Source organism: Xyrauchen texanus, chromosome 34 (assembly GCF_025860055.1).
Source record: "Xyrauchen texanus isolate HMW12.3.18 chromosome 34, RBS_HiC_50CHRs, whole genome shotgun sequence".
Taxonomy (NCBI): Eukaryota; Metazoa; Chordata; class Actinopteri; order Cypriniformes; family Catostomidae; genus Xyrauchen; species Xyrauchen texanus.
The window spans coordinates 6,311,282-6,335,264 of NC_068309.1; the positions used below are offsets into that span (position 1 = coordinate 6,311,282).

The 23,983-nt window shown below is 37.0% G+C and overlaps 2 protein-coding genes across 5 annotated transcripts in view; both read left to right on the forward strand.

Moving 5' to 3' along the window:
• The first annotated feature begins 250 nt into the window (after window positions 1-250).
• dck (deoxycytidine kinase) lies at window positions 251-11,459 on the forward strand. The gene is made up of 7 exons (XM_052104124.1): window positions 251-463; window positions 2,831-2,946; window positions 6,234-6,427; window positions 6,616-6,763; window positions 8,663-8,778; window positions 9,601-9,700; window positions 9,957-11,459. Exons 1-7 carry the CDS (start codon window positions 373-375, stop codon window positions 9,981-9,983), a joined length of 792 nt encoding a protein of 263 aa, XP_051960084.1. The 5' UTR covers window positions 251-372; the 3' UTR covers window positions 9,984-11,459.
• A 1,757-nt stretch (window positions 11,460-13,216) lies between these two features.
• The window catches only part of LOC127627620 (electrogenic sodium bicarbonate cotransporter 1-like), an 81,676-nt gene continuing 70,909 nt past the window's right edge, over window positions 13,217-23,983 (forward strand). For all 4 annotated transcript variants that reach the window (XM_052104076.1, XM_052104077.1, XM_052104078.1 and 1 more), the window contains exon 1: window positions 13,217-13,519. In XM_052104076.1, the coding sequence (XP_051960036.1) occupies window positions 13,503-13,519 (17 nt within the window). In that variant the 5' untranslated portion in view covers window positions 13,217-13,502. The remainder of the gene's footprint in view (window positions 13,520-23,983) is intronic.

The following is a 23,983-nucleotide window of genomic DNA, read 5'->3' on the forward strand; positions in this document are numbered from 1 at the left end:
TTATTCCTAGATTAGATGTAAATATGTGCAACTGACTCGGCCATTAGTATTTCCTGATATTGTTCTATTTTAAATCGATAAAACAAAATCTCTAACTGAGATTGTTATTATTATTTTAGCTGTACATGGAGCAAATAAAACCCTTCAATTAACACCTCGCATTTGCGTTTATTTGTATCTACATGTGTGTTTGTGGAATTATATGTATGTTATGAATATGTATGGAACAAGTTTAACAGCAGATGTTTCCGGGTGGGTGGCACTTGCCGTTTTAGCGCCAGTATTTAATCTCCCGCTTGTTTCCGGCATAACTGACTGTACAGTAACGACAGTAGAGTGTTGTTTTTTGCTATATTGGTACACGAAGATAAAATGTCTCCCACAACCAAAAGAGCCTGTACGAGCCCTTTGAATGACAGTTTGGAGAAAAGAATTAAAAGAATCGCCATTGAAGGCAATATTGGTAAGTCACTCATTCCCTTTTGTCACCTCTCATAGCATAGCATACAGTTTTTTTTTTTTTTTTAAATATAATAAATCTTAAAATATTTTTTATGGATTGTGATCTCTTTTAACAAGATTATAGCGCATGACTGTATCAAGAATAATTACGTATGTTTTTAAATAATTATATAAACGCTTTTGAAAGGTGGAAGATGGCGAATAATTTTTACTTTGTTATGAAAGTATGAGATGGCGCCAACATTTTTGCAAATGCTTTTGTATATGCATATTTCGTGTTCGTCTCTCGTATAACAATAAATAAAAAAATGTATTTATTTTTTTTAAATCCAAGAATGGTGAATTTGGTTGTGATATGCGTCAAACATCCTCATTTAAGAGCGGTGTCTCCTTTCAAAGGCTGCGTGCTAGATTGGACGCGTCCTATGAAGGCTGCAGTATAAACAAGCCTCGTTTAAACGAGACGGCCTTCGTAGGGGAAACGGAATGTATCATGGTTGCTATGACAGCACGCCACTATTTAACAAGCGCGAGCGCTTTGAGTGAGAAGAGAACAAAGTACCTTTGGAATATATGAGGTATCATGTGTACTTTTAGTCTATAATACTTTATTTTAATTATATATTAATATAATTATTCATAGCATATACTCTGCACCCATCTACTGAGGTACTTCAATTTGGGAATTAACATTACTTGCGTTTGAACTTCATATTTGGCGATTTCTTTTTTTTTTTTTTTAACCATTTCCGTTGAAGCAAAGAATTGTGGGTTGTGAGTGCCTTCGAAGGATACGCCTCATGCATCAATCAATCACACAAATGCATCCTCCGGAGGACGCAGTCTTCCAAGCGAGACACAGCCAATGATTCAATAACCTTTAAAAGGTTTAAATGTCTCGTTATTAATTATCTCATTTAACCCTTGTGCGTCAATAAAAAAAAAAGTTACTCCGAGGAACTCGGATGACAAAAATGTCCGCGTCAAAAAAACTGCCATAATAATATTATATATTTATATTTTCCACTTAACTACCAAATATTAATTAATTTTCAGGATTTTAACCTTTTAAATACCAGTTTGTTTATATAATGCCACTGTTGTTTTTATTAAAATAAAAATTATAAATAAAATAAATAAATAATTTTCCATATACTAAATGCTAAGGGCATTTTTTTTTTATCACCGTCTGGGATATGTCAATGATTAGCAACAACATTTTGATGGATTATATTTTTTTGTGCAGTGTCAGATTAAAAAATAAAAACACACTCAGGACCTTAGAGGACAAAAATGTCCACGTAAAAAAAAACTGCTTTAAAAATATTATAAATTAATATTAATTTCCACTTACAATGAGTTTAATTTCTTTTTAACCAACATCAGTCCTGATCATAACTACCAAATATTCATTAATTTTCAGGATTTTAACACTTCAAATACCAGATTGTTTACATAATGCCGCTGTTGTTTTCTTACACACACACACATATTTCTCAATACACGCATACAAAACACGCTCTGATATCCGTACAATTTTAGGCTGCATAATTTAAATTGGCCTGCAGTGCTCTATAATACAGAAAATGGGAAAAAAGCATGTATTTGCTCCATAGGCTATACATGAGAAAAATATTATCCGCCATCTGGTGGAAAACGTCAAAAATTATATTTTGAAGCCAGGGCTCCATGAAAATACACCAATGGCGGCAGAGCTGCCATGCAAGGTGCTAGCCTGCCTTTGGGAGCAACTTGGGGTTCAGTGTCTTGCCCAAGGAGACTTTGGCATGTGATTGGCAGGCGACCCGCTCTACCACCTGAGCAACAGCCACCCCAGCTTTAATGGCACTAGGATCAAATATGGCTGTTTTAATGGATTTCAATGGGTAAATTTTAATCTTGAAGGTCCTGAGTGTAACTATTTTGTGTGCACAGTGTATTGTAGATGTATTATGGCAAAATGTATGCCTTTGGCATTAACACAGCCCAAATGATCGAAAAAACAATAATGAAAAAGACAAAAATGTCCTGAAGTTCGCACAAAAGGGTTAATAAAATTAGGAGGCATGTCTTTATCAAGAAAATGCTTTTTTACATTTATATGCCAGCATTTCCCATCATAAAACCTGCATTATTTCGTTTTGCCAAACGCTTGTGTTATGCATATTTCGCCTTTGACTCCCTTATAAAATGAAACAAAATCGTATATTTTGTTTTTTTAAATGTAAATGACGCGTCGGCTGAAGCGGAAGTTTGGTTGTGGAGTAAAACATTATCATATCAACCAAAAAGGGCCAGTCTCTTGCTGTAATTATGTTTTCTGTCCTTTTCCTCTATGTTTTTTATATTTTATATTTTCCTGTTGTAGCCTCGGGCAAATCTACGTTTGTTCGGCTGTTAAAGGAGCATGACAGAGAGTGGGAGGTAGTACCAGAACCCATCGCTAGATGGTGCAATGTACAAACTCACCATGATGATCATGAGGTATGAATCTAACTGCATACTATCAAAGTCTTTCAAGGCAAGTCAGGCCACTCGGCGGCCATTTTTGGAACGCTCCCGGTCGCTATTTTCTATGTAAACAAGCGGCATTAAAGTACAGCTCCAATCTACTTGAATGGGGAACGACCGAAATCTCCACAACACTTGGTCAAGTTTACGGTCAAAGAATATATTTCAAATCAGCAGTAAAATCTGACAACAATGGTGTCCTAAATTGTGGTTCTTTAACTCAGATTACGCAAAGAAATACTGTTTTCTTTTTCATGCGGATTCAGCTAATGCGCATGTGCTTTCTCGATTTGATTGACAGGCGGTCTCTGTTTCTTAAAGCTGATTGGCTCTTTTACATATAAGGCGGGACCGTTTGACGTTCCAATTTCTCCCGTTCATTTGAATAGAAATGATTGCTAAATAGTCTCAAATACAAATATATCTCAAATAAAAATAGACTCTTTTTGAGGAATATTGTGGCTCCAAAAAATATTTAACCATTGCATTTTATATATATTTATAAATATATAATTTATTGCGTATGCCACTTGTTTTTATATTTTGTAAAGCAATGAAAAATAATATTTCTCTTAAGTGTGGCATCAGTGTTGAAATACCTTTTGGGGCCACCACACGTTACAGGCTGATAATCCACCGCTGTGATGGAAACGGCTGACAAACACTCTGTCGTCCCCCGAGACTAAACAGATGGTTTAGTCCTCAACAGCTGAGCACTCAACCAGAGCAAAACTTCTATTTTCAAACACTCATCTACTATAGATAAAATAGGAAAATGTAGTACTGCTAGTTCAGTTAAACCTATATTCGAATGTGCATTTCCTGCTGTAGATCTCTCTATCAAACAGTAATTGTGTTAAGGGGAAGTCATTTGTATTTATGGCTGTTGCTATGTTGACTGACTCGATATGAATGGCACTTGACCTACTACTGAAATGTCAATTAAATCTTTATTGCAAGTTCATGTTTGAATGCCACCGTCCTCAGAGCACTGCATGGGGATCAAACAAACTTGCGTCATTTAGTACCCCAGGGCACTTTCGGTGGCATAGATTATTCACACCTTAAAGGATCATTAGTGGTCTTTGAGAAGCTCACTATTATTATTGCTTGTACTTAACCGCTAATCCTAAATATTAATCTGTGGTGCATCACTCGATCTGTACTCTTTGTGCTATGGATATAAATGATACCTCAAATTATGCAGCTTGTTGAGGATAGGTGGGCTATTAATTTTCTAAGCGATCATATTTGTGATTTAAACGGGAGATGATAAAATGGGAAAAAAATCCCCTATACTTACAATGAAGGGTGGGGGTCACGACCCAGAAAGGAGCACTGTCCTGGCGTTTGTAGTGGCGACATTCACGCCATCCACCGTGGCATCCACGCACAACTCACCACGCACCCCACCAAGAGTGAGAACCACATTATAGTGACCACGAGGAGGTTACCCCAACGTGACTACCCTCTCTAGCAACAGGCCATACTGGTTGCTTAGGAGACCTGACTGGAGTCACTCAGCACGCCCTTGATTCAAACTTACGACTCCAGGTGTGGTAGTCAGTGTCTTTACTTGCTAAGCTACCCAAACCCCCTTTTACAAATATCATACATTTTTAAGTTAAGAATATCAAGAGGTTTTCTCCTGGGTACACCAAATGACCTGAACCAAATGTACCTTTTCATACAAATGTCAAAATATTTATATTTATTTATATATGACAAAATAATGTTTTCTTTTTGAATCTTCACACACAGTGTTGAGGGCCAAAAAAGTTCTCTGTTTTTTTATTTTTGTCACATGACAAAAAAACCTACATGTTGGTTACAACACATGACTATGATTTGGTGGACACATGTTTTTCAGATATGTATCATATTTAAAATAAAATGGTTTCACTGCTTATTTTCTTTTATTATTCTTAGATTATTCAGCACAACTCATGCCAACATTTCATTTTCAAGAATTTCAGCTTATAATGAGACTCTGGATGGTTACACCACATGACAATTGTACTTAAAACCAGGGTTGAAAAAAAAAAACATTTTCATGAACTAAAATAAATCAAGATACTAATATTAGATCATAACAAAACAAAAATGCCTGGCCTTGACAACTAACTACAATAAAATAAAAAAACACCCAACTCATCCGCAGATTTGAACTACCAGATCTTGCACTAAAAATATTCAGCTGAAGAATTACTCAAACCCTAAAACTAAAATGACTAAAATTGAAATAAAAATAAGTAACTAAATAATTTTTTTTTTAATAAGAATTAAAAAACTACAGAAAACAAACAAATACACTAAAAACTTATATTCAAATGAAAATAATCTAAAAATAATAACTAAATAAAAATTATATTATTTTATAGTTATATTATAGTAACCGCTTTAAACCACAGAATTTAAAAACAAAAAGTGACTTTGAACTCAATAGTTGAAAACATGTTTATCATATCATAGAAGAGGTGTTTTCAAGTAATTGTTTTGTGTGAATTGTATTTGTAATGTATTTTTGAATCATTTATTAGACATGGACCAAAAAACGAGTGTCAAGTAATTGATCCATTTCACATTAAAACTGACTTGGCAAGTTTTTTTTTACCAGGCATTCATTTTTTCTACTTTTCAAATTCCTTTTATGTATAGATTTGATTGTTTTAGCCTTGTCCCAGACCCAAACCTTCAGTATTAAATGATGAAAAATCCATGATAAAAACACTAAATATTACACGATCATCTAAACTAAGAGGGAAATAAGCATAAACCATTTTAATATTTATTGTGTGAAAATTATTCACAGTTGTGGTGTCATTTCCACCACATTAAAAATGTTGTTATTTCAAAAGTTAGTAGTTAAATAGTCGGTAACTAACTTCAATAAAAGTGTCATTGAAAAGCATGCTTGAAATAATATGAGATTTTCAATCAAGTTGGCAAATTGTGCAAAACGTATGAAAATATTATTTAATTGTGTGTATTTAGGATGCATAAAATGAAATTTTCATAAAATTATTTTTTTTAATAAAATGTCATTTACACCACAAAATTCTACTTGAACACAAAAAACAATTTGAGATGCTGGAAATGACACTGTGGTGGGAATCTATGTCCTATTGGAAATTGTTAGTAAACAAATAGAATAAAAAAACATTTGAGTGTGTGAAAAATGTTTTAATGAGCCTTTTCTTTCTAGAAATCCATATATATATATAATTATACCTCAATATTGCATGAATGTGTTGTTTCAGGAGTTAACCGCCTCTCAGAAGAGTGGAGGAAATGTTCTGCAGATGATGTACGAGAAGCCTGAGCGCTGGGCGTACACCTTCCAAAGTTACGCCTGCATGAGTCGTATCCGCTCCCAGATAAAGTCCACCAATGGGAAACTCAGAGAGGCGGAGAATCCCGTGCAGTTTTTTGAACGATCCGTGTACAGCGACAGGTGTGAGAATTAGACTGTAAAGCCAATTACACCTGCTATTAAAGGGATAGTTCACTCACTACTGATAATTCTGCCATCATTTCCTCCTCAAATATGATGTGGTCACATGCATTTCTGACTACCTTTGAATGTTTTTAGTGGTTGGATTAAGGTCATAGAGAAGGTAAATGGGAATATGTGTGTTGCAGGTATATCTTTGCCTCTAACCTCTATGAGAGCGAGTGTGTGAATGACACAGAGTGGGCAATATATCAGGACTGGCACAGCTGGCTCCATAAACAGTTTGGAAAGCACATTGAACTGGATGGCATCATTTATCTGCGGGCGAAACCAGAGGTGCTGATAATTAATTCATAATTTTAAGTTGTTAAACTTCAATCAAGCTACTCTATTAAAAAATGTAGTTGCTGCACGACTAGCTATGAAGCTACTAGCTACATTTGATTTATATGGGAGCAATAACTTTTTAGGTATAGCTATCCAATAATATAATTTCTAATTTCATTAGAGCAATATTTTATCTGACACAAAATCAATGAGAGTTTTTGAATGAATTAACAGTTTCACTACATACAGTTATATTAAATCAAACTACAGTACACCCTAATTTATATAACCGAGTTGAAAACATGTTAATAAACAGCAGGATTTCACGAAATATTTTGCTATTAAAAAAAGTCAAAGATAAAATGCCACGCAGGAAGGTTGAATCAGTGAATTGTTAGTTTAAATCAGTTAATTTGCAGAGCTTGTTTGTTATTGCTTCAGCTTAATCCAGCTTTAAAGTTTCCCGTCCAATACAATGTGACTTTAAAAATGGTAATGTAGATGTAGATAAATGTAGTTGAAAATTCTGTCATCATTTACTCACCCTCATGTTGTTCCAAAACCCCCAACCCCCCATTCTGTCTTTTCCTTTTGTGTTCCATGGATGAAAGTAAGTCATATGTGTTAGGAACAACATGAGGGTGAGCAAATGATGACAGAATTTTCATTTTGGGGTAAAATATTCTATTACATTAGTAGCATCGCTGCTTTTAGTGAGTTACTCCCCAACACCGAGACAAAAGTACTCGAGAAACTAAGTACTCAAAAAAGATAAAAGAATGAAAGTGTGTGATTACATTAGGCCGGATGTTTTCTCTATGTGGAAAATATGGACAGAATCGCGGAATCCAGTCATAAAATTGGACACATTTTGAAATCATTTAATGTATTAATGCTTTATGAATCAAATTGAAAACGTGATATGTCCTAATGTGATGATTAAACCACAGAAGGCTGAGGTTTGAATAAATATACAGTCTGAACGTGCTGCACGCTTCAAAGTGAATGTGTGAAGCCGGCCACTCATACACTGATAACACCTCATCGTAAGCATCACATGCGCTCCGTGTTTGTAATCGATTGCAGACAGCAGCGTGTGCATTATGCTGGAAGCGTGCAGCACATGCAGACTATATACAGTATTTATATAATTATATAAATATCGCAGCCTTTTGTGCTTTAATAAGCACATTTAAGCCATACAGCATAAGCAGTTTATCGTTGTCAAAAACATACAAACTCAAAATGCTTAATTTGCTTTCCACCAAAAAAAAGTTCAGATTAACCAGACGTGTGAAATTGAAGAAATTGTGACAGAAAAATATTACTTCTATATAGCAAAATGTAATATTTAATGTAGTAATAAATAATACAAATAATAATAATTCAGGGATTCAAACCACTCCGCTAAAGTCACCTTTTTGTAAGCCAAATAGGATGCCAAAATGTTTGGTAAATTGTTCAAATCTTTCTTATTAAAATCACTTGAAAGGTGATTTTTTTTTTTTTAAGCTAAACAGTTTAAAAGCTTTAAATGCAAAAAAAAACTTTAACTACAACAAACAAATTAAATAAAAATATATATCTATATTAACACCTACTATGTCTTTCTCACTTTATTCTCTTTTTGTTATAGTTTGCATAATAATTACATTATAATTAAGCAATATATCACATTGATTTCATTTACACTGTGATTCTCTGCTGTGCAACAAGCAAAAATCATCTTTTTAATATGGTGTTTTGGATTTTATGTCATTAAAATTCTATGAATTTATTTTAATTAAATATTTTTTATGATAACATTTAAGTAAACTTTATTTGAGGATTTCATAGCGCCCTAATTACACTAGCTAGTCCGCTGGAAAACAGAATGAGCAAGTGACAATTTTGATATTTGTATTTCAGATGTGTTTGGAGCGACTGCATTTGAGAGGAAGAGAAGAAGAACAGGGAATTCCACTGGAATATCTGGAGAAACTTCACTATAAACACGAGTGCTGGTTACAGCACAGGACTATGAGGTATCACAGTCACAGCAATCACATTAAAGAATCATATTTATATATATATATATATATATATATATATATATATATATATACACACACACACACACAAGTACAACTTTCTGGTCAACTGCACATCCAGGTTCAAACTGGTGCAGGACCTTGGGGTGCGTACAAGTTAAGTTTGTACAGAGATGATTTCACCTCTAAAGAACTAAATTGTGCCGAAACAATTAGCAAAATAATGACAAAAAAAAAGCAACTGCGAGTGGGGTGGCCAGGCTTCGGTCCATGGTGGCCACGGCCACCCCTGTCCACCCCCTAGCTCCACCACTGTTCAGTAGCATATTCGTTTTTGCTGTGGTATTAAAATTGGTATAGACTATAGAAGTGATGGGAACCGAGAACCGTCTGATTTTAATGACTTTTGATTCGGTTAACAGTTCCCAAAAATAACATTTTCCTTCTATGAGGACGGAACACCCGTACTAAAATACTCTGACCGTGTTTCCAGCTGCACGGTTCATCGTAGCGCTACCCCACTACTTTATCAACAGCGTGAGTAACACAATGCCTGCAGTGTTGTCCGATTCCTGAACAAAAGACTTGGTTCTTTTGAATCTATAGCGTGAAACACAGTGCATCCTGCATGCCTGACTTTAGACTATAAAGAATAAGTGATTCCATGGTACTTAACTGAACCTGTGTCTCCGACCGCTAAATGGAAATTTGACCACTAGCATTTAGTCACAAATAGTTGGTGAGAAAACATATTCGGAAAACATACAGTACATGCTCTTATAATGTGTGTGTGTGTGTATTTCTATGTGTTCACAGTATGGAGTTTGAGTATCTGAATGAAGTGCCGGTTCTTACTCTGGATGTCAATGATGATTTCAAAGACAACAACATCAAGTGTGCTGATATGATCGAGAAGGTATGACACACACAAACACTTCAGTCTATAATAAGACATGCAATCTAATTTTGTCATGTCGCAATGCGCCACTCGCTTCTAAGTGCAAACACACACTTTACATACTTTTTACATACACACAATGCATCTTCTGCACTATACACATTTTACACATGACTCATACTAATAAATCTAGATATCATCCAGATTATATTCGTGGGATAGAAGAACTGAATATGTTCATTAATGTTGATTTTGTCGGTTTTTGTCTTCTCAGGTCAAAGAATTTCTGAGCAATCTGTGATTGTGAAGAGAGATTGTGCTTCTCCTTTTATTGTTTTGTTTTAAATATATTATTGCTTTGTGTGTGTTTTTATGTCCTTGTGAATTAAATAATGACTAAAGGTGATTACTTATTTCTCTTTTAATGAGTTAGACACCCAAAAATCAAAATTGCCATCATTCACATACCATCGTGTTATTCCAGAGACTGATATGACTTTTTTCTGAGCATCACAAAAGGAAATGTGAGGCAAAATGTTAACCTCAGTGACCTTTTTTTTCTTTATTATTGGTTGGGAAGAATATGCAATGAAAGTAATTGGTGACTGAGGCTGTCAGTCCCTAATATGGCGCCTAGCGTCTCCTTCCACAGGAAAAGGAAAGTCATACGACTTTGAAACAGCTTGAGAAATAAAACATCTTTCTTCATTCGCCCTGATCGTCTTCTGACACAGAGGCTCAGGTGTGTTGTAATATTCCAGAACGGCCAGTTGGTGTTGTATCTCTACACCCCAGTGAAATGTAGGAATACATTTAGAAACAATAGATAAGGAAATTATTATTCCTTGAATGTAATATACACAGACAGGAACCATATCTCATCATAAATTGTAAAACACTGAGTCAGTCTCAATCATTGCTCAGGATTTTTTAAAACTCAACCAGTCTTTCATAACAATTGTTGAATTGCGAAAGAAGTTAAACTTGTATTTGTTGGAACAACATTTAACTGAATGTTTAAGTATACAATACCAGTCTTGGCAAGTATCGAGAAAACGTTAACCTTTCAGGGTTATGTAAATCAGAAGGATCTCTATAGTCGATATCAATGTTTGTAATTTTGTTTTACAGCTCGTCAATTAAACTGCACTGAAAAGAAATGATTCATTCAGCAAATATTGCTCATTAAAATAAACAGATTTGAAGCTGCTAATAGCACTTACAATTGAGCTAAATGAGCTTAAAATGCATAGTTGGGTAAACAGAGACTCTAAGGGTTAAAAAAACAAAACCTTAAATGTAGTAGCCGGCGTGGCACAGTATTTTAAGTAAACATTTTTGAATGGAAGCTCATTCATTTGGCCATAGCCAGCAACGTTTTTTAGGTAACGTTGCTTAAAATTCCTAGTGGAATTTGCTTAAAAAGTGGGATGCAAAAATTATGCACTATTTTTAAGGAAATCCAGCACATAATTTTTTTCAGTGTGCATTCTAGTAAAAGGACAGGGGCTTTAATGTGTATTTTTTGGAGATATTTCTACACAAAGAAGTATAATTGTTTCCTATATGATTTCCAAGGAATAGCAACTGACATATGTGTGTGTGTGTGTGTGTGTGTATATATATATAATCATTGGTAAAAATGTGTTTGCATAATTTGTAGTGGCTTAAGATGCCTACAATTTCTAAATGACTTAAAAAGCAAGTTATTTCTGTTATTCTAAAATAAAATGTTCTTGCTAAATGTTTACATCATTGAAAAACCAATAAACTTTCCAATAGTTCCAAAACCTAAACATCCACATATTTATTATTTTATACCATTACTATTTACTTACTAAAAAGTCGTTTTTCAGGGGATGTATAATCAACTTCATATATACAGTATATTTTTAGATAACCCTTGTTGTTTTTTTTATATTATATATTTAAAGGAATTTTCCCAGTTTAAACCGTTTAAGCTCAATCGACATCGTTAGTATGTTGATTACCACAGAAAATAATATGGGCTCATCCCTTGTGTTATTTATTTTAAAATGATGGGTGGTGGTGGCGTAGTGGCTAAAGCACAGGGCTGTTAATCGGAAGGTCGTTGGTTCGAACCCCATGGCCATCACCATTGTGTCCTTGAGCAAGGCACTTAACTCCAGGTTGTTCCGGGGGGATTGTCCCTGTAATAAGTGCACTGTAAGTTGCTTTGGATAAAAGCGTCTGCCAAATGCGTAAATGTAATGTAATGTATAAAATGAGCAGAAACTGCGTTTACAATTAGGGACTTAATATGGAAGTAAATCAGGGCCGGATCTCGAGGGGGGCTTGGGTTCGCCTTGGCCCACACAAATTATCCCCACTGTTTTAAAAGGATACACAGCGTTTACACGGTGAGTCGTCATTGCCACGCAGTTGCAATATTCTATTTAACTTTACGCAGAAAAGGTTAGACAGTGATTTTATCACACTAAAAGATACACTTGTATAACGTTTACTCCTCGTCGCTATACTTCTTGAAACAATGTGTGTTTTAAAGGAATATTACGGGTTCAGCTCAATCGACAGCATTTGTGGCATAATATTGATTACCACAAAAATGATTTTATTTTTGGACTATATAGAATTAAAAATAATTAAATAAAAACAGCAAAGATCTTGGTTTCAGTGAGGCACTTACAATGGAAGTGAATGGGCGCCAATGCGTAAACGTTAAAATACTCACCGTTTCAATAGTATAGCCACTAGACGTGAACATTATGCGGGCTAACACGATTTTAGGGTGACAAAATCGCTTACTACTTTGTCTGTGTAAAGATATAGCCAATTTAGCAACTTCGTTGCCATGACGACGTAATGTCAACAAACCCTACAATGATGATTTAAACAACTTTACAGCTCAAATAATGCACAAGTTTTAACAAGAATTAATTTAAGCACGTTTATAAAATGATAAGCTTCACGTTTCTGCCTTTAAACGCTCCGAAAATTGGCCCCATTCACTTCCATTGTAAGTGCCTCACTGTAACCTTGATTTGTGCTTTTTATATTTTATTTTATTTTAATTTATTTTTTTTAATAAAAGGATGGATGAGTCGAACAAATTTTTTGTGGTACTCAATATTATGCCACAAATGCTGTCGATTGTGCTTAACTTGTACTGAACCCAGAATACTATTTTATTGTACTTTATTTGCTTTACAAAGTATATAATGAACTCTTTTTCAAACCCTAAACATTACAATATAATATTTTAAATATAAAATATAAAATATTAACAATTTTATTAATGTAATTAACTTGTATAATTTTAGAGAGAAGGAATAAAAACCACCCTGAATTCTTTCAGACTCGAAACAAGTGTATTTAATGGATTACAGTCATATGTTTTTAATGCACTTACTAAAATGAAATATGTCTCGTGTGTGCTGTGTAAGGATGCAGCTATTCAATGTGACATATGTGTGACCTCTCGTGTCTCTGCCTCCCACTGCTGGCGTCACGCGGGAGGAGGGAGAGATCTTTAAATATGAACAAACGAGGCTCACGAGCGCAACGTGGATCCTTTTCCAACGGGACGGCGAGAGTTTATGAGCCTGTTGCGTTATGACGGCTTGGGTGATTGAATGTGTCGTAGGCAGTTTAATGGCTCTGGCTCCAGATAAACAGAAAAAGTGAAGTCAAAGTGTCGCTGTGAGTGAATGTATCCTTGTTTTGACGCATCCAGAGAGGCTGGACTTGCGCGCGTTTTGAAAGTCTTCCCGAAGCCTATACGCACTTAAAACTGAGTCACAAGGAGACAGAAGACTTCTTACAGAAGAGGACAGTGACAATGAGCGACAAAAACAAGTGAGTACCTTTTATTCACCTCATATTTTGGAGTTAAGTCGACCCTACTTCTTTCTGCTCACAAGAGTGAGATGAAGTGAGTGGAAAAATCCCTCCCACTCTGAATCTGTCCTTCTTCTTCACCAAAAAGTAAAGGTGTAATTCTACTCTTCAGGACAGAGAAATAGATCTGTGTGTGCGGTTAGGACATTTCAGTGACGGAAGTTATTATCTATTAAACATCGCAAATTATGCATTTGCATGTGTTTGAACGCTCATAACAGCAATTCAGCACCATAACTGTTAAACAGTTCAAACATTTGGCATCCTCTAATGGGTTTCCATGATAATACCATGTTTTTTGGGGCATGTAACATGTATTCCTTGAAGTACCTTGGAGTAATTTGTAAAGCCAGTAGTATATGAATAAAATAATTATTATACAATGGTAATACCAAGTTTTTTTGGGTATGCACCATGAGAATACCATGTTTTTTGGGGGCACATAACATGATAATACCATGTTTTTTGGGGGCACATAACATGATAATACCATGTTATTTGGGGCATGTAACATGTATTCTTTGAAGTACCTTGGAGTAATTTCTAAAGCTAGTGGAATATGAATATAATAATTATTAGACAATGGTAATACCAAGTTTTTTGGGCATGCACCATGGTAATACCAAGTTTTTTGGGCATGCACCATGATAATACCATGTTTTTTGGGCATGCACCATGATAATACCATGTTTTTTGGGGGCACATACCATGATAATACCATGTTTTTTGGGCATGCACCATGATAATACCATGTTTTTTGGGGCATGTAACATGTATTCTTTGAAGTACATTGGATTAATTTCTAAAGCCAGTGGAATATGAATATAATAATTATTATACAATGGTAATACCAAGTTTTTTGGGGTATGCACCATGAGAATACCAAGTTTTTTGGGCTTTATCATGATAATACCATGTTTTTTGGGGGCACATAACATGATAATACCATGTTTTTTGGGGCATGTAACATGTATTCTTTGAAGTACCTTGGAGTAATTTGTAAAGCTAGTGGTATATGAATATAATAATTATTATACAATGGTAATACCAAGTTTTTTGGGCATGCACCATGATAATACCATGTTTTTTGGGCATGCACCATGATAATACCAAGTTTTTTGGGGTATGCACCATGATAATACCATGTTTTTTGGGGCATTTAACATGTATTCTTTGAAGTACCTTGGAGTAATTTGTAAAGCTAGTGGTATATGAATATAATAATTATTATACAATGGTAATACCAAGTTTTTTGGGCATGCACCATGATAATACCATGTTTTTTGGGCATGCACCATGATAATACCATGTTTTTTGGGGGCACATACCATGATAATACCATGTTTTTTGGGGGCACATACCATGATAATACCATGTTTTTTGGGCATGCACCATGATAATACCATGTTTTTTGGGCATGCACCATGATAATACCATGTTTTTTGGGGCATGTAACATGTATTCTTTGAAGTACATTGGAGTAATTTCTAAAGCCAGTTGAATATGAATATAATAATTATCATACAATGGTAATACCAAGTTTTTTGGGGTATGCACCATGAGAATACCAAGTTTTTTGGGCTTTGTCATGATAATACCATGTTTTTTGGGGGCACATACCATGATAATACCATGTTTTTTGGGGCATGTAACATGTATTCTTTGAAGTACATTGGAGTAATTTCTAAAGCCAGTGGTATATGAATATAATAATTTTTATACAATGGTAATACCAAGTTTTTTTGGTTATGCACCATGAGAATACCAAGTTTTTTGGGCTTTATCATGATAATACCATGTTTGTTGGGCATGCACCATGATAATACCAAGTTTTTTGGGCTTTATCATGGTAATACCATGTTTATTGTGTATGTACCATGGTAATCAGTATCGGTTTTAACCACCACGCAATTGCGCGGGCTCCCGGACGTCGGGGGGTATCCCGCCCCGGTAGGAAAGCTCCGCAAAAATGCTTGAGGGGTGACCTGTTGTTCTGGGTACACGCGCGGATACGCTGATGTCAGAAGCCGCTGGGGTCGGGACAGCTGAATTTTTTTTTTAAGTAGGGTTCGGGTTTGTAATTTATGAAAAGTTATATAGGCCGTCCGAAATTGTTTCGCGCACGCGCTCTCTCTCACAGATACGCGCGAACGGATGAGTTAGGGGCTGTTCACACCGAACGTGTTTTTTTTTTTGGCTGCGACTGCTCTGTTTTGACACTGTGTTCCTGTGTAAACATGCGCTGGATGAATGTCCATACTTACTGCACCGCGTCTCGCTGTTTCTTCGGTGTCTCACAGATGACTGGCACATTTTTAGACACTGTGTCAAGTTAATAAGAGCTTCAGGATTCAAGAAATGCATGTAGAGACACCTGCGTTCTGTATCAGTCATTGAACTGTGTCTAGATTGTTTGTTTGTTTTGTCCGTTTGTTTTTTAGAACAGGCGTCATAAAGATTAAACGTTCTGAACAAGTTCAGGTTGCAAAGAGGGACTGTTAGAATTATTCCAGAATGTTCTGCAACAAGCAAATTGCAGCCGCTTGATAAACAGCAACGTTTTCCCCCTTCTGCTCTTGTGTGCTGAGGGGCTGCTGTGCTTTGTATGTTTATTTGTAGTTATGAATGTTGCTTATGATGCTTACATAAAATACAGCCTCAGCGTCAGAATATAAGCTCCAGGTGAAAGTGAAATAAATAAGACTATAATATGATACAGTATTTGTATTACTTTGAGGATTTGTTGTATACAATAGTGGTATTCCAATGGCAAACTGGACTACAAAAAATATTGTTGCTAGGTGAAGTAGTAGGTTTTGCACACCCTGTTCCAAAAAAATAGAAATTTATTCAAAAGAAAAAACTGAAATATCACATTGACATACAATGTAAGTATTCAGATCCTTTGCTTTGACACTTTAAATTTAGCTCAGCTGCACCCAGTTTCTCTGGATCATCTTTGATGTGTTTCTACACCGGTGGCAAATTCAATCGATTGGACATGATTTTGAAAGGCACACACCTGTCAATTTAAGGTCTCACAGCTGAAAATGCATATAAGAGCAAAAATTAAGCCATGTGGTCAAAGCAACTGCCTGCAGAGCTCAGAGACAGGATTGTGTTGAGGCACTGATCTGGGGAAGGCTATGTATTTTGTTTTGGCTGCATTGAAGGTTCCCAAGAGCACAGTGGCCTCCATTATTCTTAAATGGAAGAAGATTGAAACAACCAGGACTCTACCTAGAGCTGGCCAATCTGAGCGATCAGGGAGAAGGCCTTGTTAAGAGATGTGACCGAGAACCCGATAGTCACTCTGGTTGAGCTCCAGAGATCATGTGTGGAGATGGGTGAAACTTGCAGAAGGACAACCATCACTGCAACACTCCATCAATCTGGGCTTTATGGCAGAGTGGCTAAAAAGTGTCCCTTCCAACAGGACAATGACCCTAGGCACACAGCCAAGACAACACAAGAGTGGCTATGGGACAACACTGTGAATAGCTTGAGAGGCCCAGCCTGAGCAGGGACTTAAACCCAATCGAACATCTCTGGAAAGACCTGAAAATGGCTGTCCACCGACGGTCCCCAGTCCAACCTGACAGAGCTTGAGTGGATCTGCAGAGAAGAATGGCAGAAAATCCCAGAATCCAGGTGTGCAAAGCTTGTCACATCATATACTAAAGTTCTTGAGGCTGTAATTGCTGCTAAAGGTGCTTCAACTAACTTAACACACACTTAACTCAGTACTTAATGTACCATGGTAATACCATGTTTTTGGCCATGTATCATGATGATACCATGTTTTTTGGCATGTGTCATGATAATACCATGATTTTGGACATGTACTGTGATAATACCATGTTTGCTGGGCACATGTACCATAATAATGCCATATGTTTTTTGGACATTTACCATAGTAATAATACCATGTTTTTGTGCATGTACCATGATAATACCATGTTTTTCCCACTAGCTGACATTCACGGCATGCCGCACACCACCTGCAAACATCTCAGTGAATGCCCTGCCTATAGAAATGGGCCATTAGAGTGTTTAGTGTTTTTTCCGCACCCTAAGTGCCCCACCATCGGATTATGATGAGCCGTCTGGAATAACATTTCCCGACGGCTCTTCGGTATCAACTGGGTTGGATCCTCTTTTATCTGAGCATCCTGCAACACTCAATACAATTTATCATTTACAATAGAAAAGTACGGATATGCGAGTGTAACGTCTGGCTGGAGTCGTTGAATATCAATCATTTTCACTTGATCAAATGTGTGTCTCAGGGTCTCGCATCTGCTCCAGAGGGAAATCCCCATCAGGGAAACCTTTAAGGTTCTGATGCAGAACAGACACAGATGATATAGAGGAGCCCAGAACCCCCTGGGCCCGCAGAGCGGGATGTATGGGAATAAACCCCTGTCTCCAGGGAGCAGGGATGTGGACAGAGCGAGGTCGGGGAGAGGAAGCTTGGCTGTCTCCTGGATACGCTGTCAAGTGGTCCTCAGCCAGGCAGACTGCGTCCTCCAGCGACGTCGGGTGGTGGCACCGGACCCACTTCACGGTCCTTTTGGGCAGCCGATCGATGAACTGTTCTAGCACCACCAAGTTTACGATTTCCCTGTCGTTGCAGTCGTCCACTAGCAACCCCATCCCGGAGTTGCTGAGGGAATGTGAATGGGTGGCCGAATTCTTCGTAGGTCAGCGCCCAAAAGCACTGAAGATGTTGCTCGGGGTTCCAACCATCCAGCTGTAGGATGGCCTGCTTCAGGTCCAGGTACACAAGCAGGTTATCCACTGGCATTTGTTGAGCCACAATCTGTGTCTCCCCCACCAAAAGCAGCAGCCCAACCCCGCAGCGGCCCACTCGAGCAGCTCCATGAAAGCTTCAGGGCTGTCTTGGGGACCCATCTTGGCCAGTGTGATTTGCAGTGGGGCTCCTGCGGCTGGGATTGCAGGAGAACCTCAAAACTTTGTTCCTGTTCCAGGAGGGCCTGGTGTTGAGTCTGTTGGATGCCAGCGAGATTCTTTATGACCTCCACCAATGGCGAGGACCCTATGACGACGTATCTTCCTCAACCCCAGGTTTCGGCATTAGTGCAATAAGTTCAATGGAATGAGGAAGTGGGAGACAGCGATTCCACTCAGGAATGTCACTTTTTATTAAACAAAACCAAAAACTCATTCACTTAACAGCGCAACGATGTAGCTTCAATTTAAACTCAAATAACCCGGGTAAGCACACGGCATCGGCCCACACAAACGAACAGCTTCTCCGCTGGGCCCTCTCTCCTGTCTCCTCTCCTTAAAAGCCCCAATCGCTCCTCACTGAAACACAAGACAGGTGCTAAGCACAGGTGGCAATCATTTTCCACTCATCAATCCCGCTTTACTCTCCTCAGCCACGCCCTTGCCTCCACAGTATCATGATAATACCATGTTTTTTGGGGGGGTATGTACCATGATAATACCTTGTTTTTTTGGACATATACAATGGTAATACCATGGTTATCTTTGAAGTACGCTGGAGTACAATTTAAATACAGTCTTAAATGAATACAATAATTATTATACCATGATATCACCATGGTAATACCTGTTTTTTTGGACATGTACCATAGTAATACAAAGTTTTTAGGACATGTACCATATTAGTACTATGGTTTTGGGTAACATCTCTATAATTAAAACAACATGGTCAATCATTGGTCCAACTCATTGGTGGAAACTGCATATTGCCAAATTAAGAACAATATAGTCAAAATATTTATTTATTAAGATGGTCCTTTAAAGAACCAAAGAAACATTATTTGTAAGAATGTGCTATAAGTGAATGAAATATCTCAGGGGCTCAATAGGCAACACATGTGCGATGAGTTCATTCTCATGTTCCTGCCAAGCCACGCTGTTGTAAATCGCCCTCTTTACAGGTTCCCTGAAGCCGCGGCTTGAGCAGTCAAAGTAATCTTTTTCCAAGAAGCTCCTGTCAAAGCCAATTAGGTCTTTAGCATCCAGGAGCAACGTGTGGTTTGCCTTGTGTTCCAGAAACAAATGGCTTGATATAACGCAAGCTGCAAAAGGGAGATTTGATCTCTTTTTAGTTCAGAGCAACTTGTGCTGTCATAGAAAGAACCAGCTGCCTTCAGGCATCCATTTTTGTTTTTTGGTGTGGGTGGGTGTGGGGGGTCTTAAGACATGGGAATGTGAGTGGATAGATCACATCTTGACACATGTGTGTCTTATTGCATTGCAGAAGACATTGTGATTTTCAGCTTATATTAAGCACAAACTGTTTATTAAGTACAATTTTACATACATTGATAGATTGCATATACAGTTAAGGTACTTAGATATTCCATTGCATTGAATGATGTATTCTAGATAGTACCATGGTTTTTACATGATACACTTCAAAGATACCATTGTACATGTCCAAAATCCAATGCATTACATGGCACAGGTCCAAAAGCATGGCTCTTTGATGTATGCCATGGTCTTAAAAGATTACCATTTTCACATACCATGATATTTACATCATACTTCATAGAATACTATGGTATTACCTTTCTTAAAAAGTGGTATTACCATTGAACTTTGACATATGTCATTGTACCACATAAAAGAAACCATGGTATTACCATGGTACATTTCCAAAAACCATAGTGTTGCCATGGCACTGGATGAATACCATATTTATATACTCCACGGTATTTACATGGTACTACAGTGTACTTTAGGGAATACCATGGTACACAAAAATCAGAATCTATTTATTAGAATCTTAAGCAGTGAAACAGATCAACCACACAATGAAGAAATAAAAATAGCCTGAATTCCTTGAGCATCTCTCACTTTTCCTCATTCCTAACTTGGACTCATGCAGTCTTATCTACCTGTGCAGACGACAGGAATGCCTAAGTGATATTTGTCTGATTAAGGGAAAACGCACAGTCATTTAAGAATGTCCTGTGTGTTTATGGATTAAATGTTGACTCTGCCCTCAAATAACCTCTTCTTGTCTCGTTATATATCTTTGTTTTTTCCTTGAGAGTATAAGGTAGGTCATCTCGCTGGCCTGTTCATGAGGGATTGAAGTGGCCATGAGGATGCTGGGTTAATATAGAAGAATTTGTGTTTCAGAAAGATAACATTAGAATTCACTCTTCAAGTTCACGTAGATCAATTCAGAGTTATTGGCGTAGACTTGCTGGGTTAACACTCCTGCAATGAAAACTTAATTACCTAAAGGTAACATAGAATCAATATGCACCTTAAATAGGGTCTTTAAATAGGGTTTTTCACGATTCATCAGTGCACATACAGTATTTCTAAAGTGTGAAAAGGTTGCTTTGTGAATGACTTACCTTTTCGGAAAGGGAAGCTATTTATGTAGGCATTGTTTTAGCAAGCTCACTATTAGGTCTGGCTTCCTTCTGGTATGGGACAAGGACGTTTCACTATCCAGTCAATTCTGATGGACAAAATCAAGTCCCGCCCTACATTTATTTCTTGTTTTATTTGGAAGTAAGTCACATTATGAAAGTGAAATGGATTTTAAATGGCGTTTCATGTGGAAATTGAAGCAAGCGTACGGGGAATTGTGTTGCGATCCAGGTGTCTCTACCAGACAAGAGCTTGGAGTTTGGAATAGGGCTGGATAAAAATATAGATTTTTCTTCGATTAATCGAGATTTTCATTTGAATAATCCCACTATCGATTCTTGAAATCCCAAGATTGATCTTTGACTTTAATGTTTGCTTCAGTTTTAATGTGTTTTTTAGTATATCTGTTACGTTAATACCATTTGAATATTTTGGGCCCTGTTGTATTTTTTATTTATTATTAACTTATTCATAATGCACCATGTGAAGAAGGTCCCCTGTATCTCCTATCTTATCTGCTTGGTGGTAACCATATCAATTTCAATTTGGATCTCATTTGGGTCAAAAGCTATTACAGAATAACATTTCCTATATGCATTATCTTATCTTAACTACAGATATGAAAAGAGTATTACAGAAGCATCCTAATTTGCCAGAAATCTTAAAGAATTGTCCTAACTTTAGGAAAACCCCACTGGCATACTACACTCCCACATACACAAAAAGCATGGGATTAAGTCTTATTTTATGTGTCTTTTTTGCGAGATGAATATAAAGGGGGAGACTTGTTAGAGTTGAATGTTTTTTTTTATGTTGAATTTTAGAAGAATTTCTGTTGTGTTTTTGTTTGGGAGTTACCATCATGGTGAAGAGTGGAGATAGAGCCTAGGTTGAGGACCAATACATTTTGTGTATTATATATATTGCTTTATCCATTGAGCAATTTCTGTGCTAGCCTCAGCATTGTGCCTAATTGGACTAAGTAGTGCTTCCCACCAGCATGCATTTAGCATGCTAACATTTCCTGTCACTAGCTAGCATATCATATTTGAGTTATTTTGACATAAGTATTTAAGTTGAAATGACATGGTAATTTTAATTTAAAGGGGTCATGATATACTCGTTTTTATTTATTTGTTTATTCTTTTTTAGAATTGTATCATCTTCGTCATTTAACAAAATATTGATGATTATTGCACCCTGTCTCTGGCCCTCTGTCTGAAATGCTCGGTTTTGGCCTAAGCACCTCCTTAAAACTTCAACGTAAACACCCGCTGTTGTGATTAGTTAACATTGTGCAGCCTAAGCACCTCCTTAAAACTTCAACGTAAACACCCGCTGTTGTGATTAGTTAACATTGTGCAGCCCCTCAAAAACAGCCATATTTCAAACTCAATAGGAAGAGAATGAACAAGCACCACAACATTATAAAACTACATTTCAGGGTTTACACATAACGCACAAAATGCTGCACAATGAAGACGCACACACATACAGTATCATCGTGCACTGAAGCCGAGAACGCATCAAAACAAAGACGTCCATCTAGTGCATGTTTACATACACCAACAATTAAATATAGCGCAAATGTGCGAAAGAACTGTTTGTTGATTAGTTTGTGCTCAAAACAACAAGAAGCTGCAGCTGAATGATTGAGAATGACGCCTTCTCTTCAGAGTTGTAACTTAAAAGCAGTGCAAGATACATTACAATGGTTAAAGATGCCTGTCTAGTGCATGTTTATTGCACTTTGGTGTTCAGGAATAGTTAATAGGTCACTGTCTTGTCTTTCTCTCTGAAACTTAGCACCAGTGGGCGGGGCCAAGGATGCGATGGCATAAAGTAGGAGTTGAAGTTTTTCCACTGTAGAGGTGGTCATGAATTAATGGGCCTCCTAGTGATGTAGGGACGTCGCGGAAGTAGAGAACAAGGCATTTTTGCAGCTTGGTTTTAATAAATACTTTTATTGCATTGGGGATTAAGTTGTGAGATTTACAGTATGTTTTTATAGTATCTCTTTTATGTCACAATATCAAGGAAAATATGATTCCTCATGATATGACCCCTTTAAGAAAAATTATTTCAAACATCTGGAACCAAGTTCAGCCAAAACGTTTTTTTTTGTGTAACTTCACACTTATATATGAATAATAATTCCTTACATTTATATAGCACTTTTCTAGGCACTCAAAGTGCTTTACATAGCATAGGGATGATGATGTGATGGCAGGGGAGGAGAGAGTAGAGTGATGTAGCCAATTCAGGGATGGAGATTAATACGAGGCCACGATAGATAGGGGCCAATGGGGGGAATTTGGCCAGGACACCAGGGTTACACCCCTACTCTTTACAAGAAGTGTCCTGGGATTTTTAATGACCATAGAGAGTCAGGACCTCAGTTTAACATCTCATCCAAAGGACAGTGCCTTTTTTACAGTATAGTGCCCCCATCACTATACTGGGGCATTAGGACCCACACAGACCATAGGGTGAGCACCCCCTGCCTAATACCACTTCCAGCAGCAACCTTGGTTTTCCCCAGGAGGTCTCCCATCCAGGCACTCAACCCTGCTTAGCTTTAGTGGGCAACCAGGCAAGAGCTGCAGGGTGATATGGCTGCCAGTGATTTATGAATATGAAAGCCAACGGTTACAGTACTATGTATCATAACTATAGCAATGTCAGAGAATGCCGCTACATTTATAAGTGATACAAAACAAAGATGTTTGATGGTAGAAAGACTTTTTAAAGACCCTGATGATTTGTTGCGCTTTGATGGCAAAACACTGATTAATAATTAGAGACTCCCATGAAATATGTTTAGAATTTAGCTAAAAATCTAACAGAGGTGGCCCTAAAAATCGGTGCTTTATCACCTACCTACATTTGATTTCCAATGGAAATCATTTTTATCTATCTACTTCACACCAGCTGTTTGCTTGGTAACAGACATAAGATCTAACAATTCATCCTGAAGACCTTTTATTAGCTGGTTCAATTGTGTATGAATAGGAAAGTGTAGCTCTCCATATATGG

What these genes read in the sequence shown, in the direction of transcription:
- dck (XM_052104124.1), top strand. Translation starts at nt 373, where the DNA reads ATGTCTCCCACAACCAAAAGAGCCTGTACGAGCCCTTTGAATGACAGT. An exon ending in CTCACCATGATGATCATGAG is followed by an intron (nt 2,947 to 6,233) that starts GTATGAATCTAA and finishes GTGTTGTTTCAG; the next exon opens with GAGTTAACCGCCTCTCAGAA. An exon ending in ATCTGCGGGCGAAACCAGAG is followed by an intron (nt 6,764 to 8,662) that starts GTGCTGATAATT and finishes TTTGTATTTCAG; the next exon opens with ATGTGTTTGGAGCGACTGCA.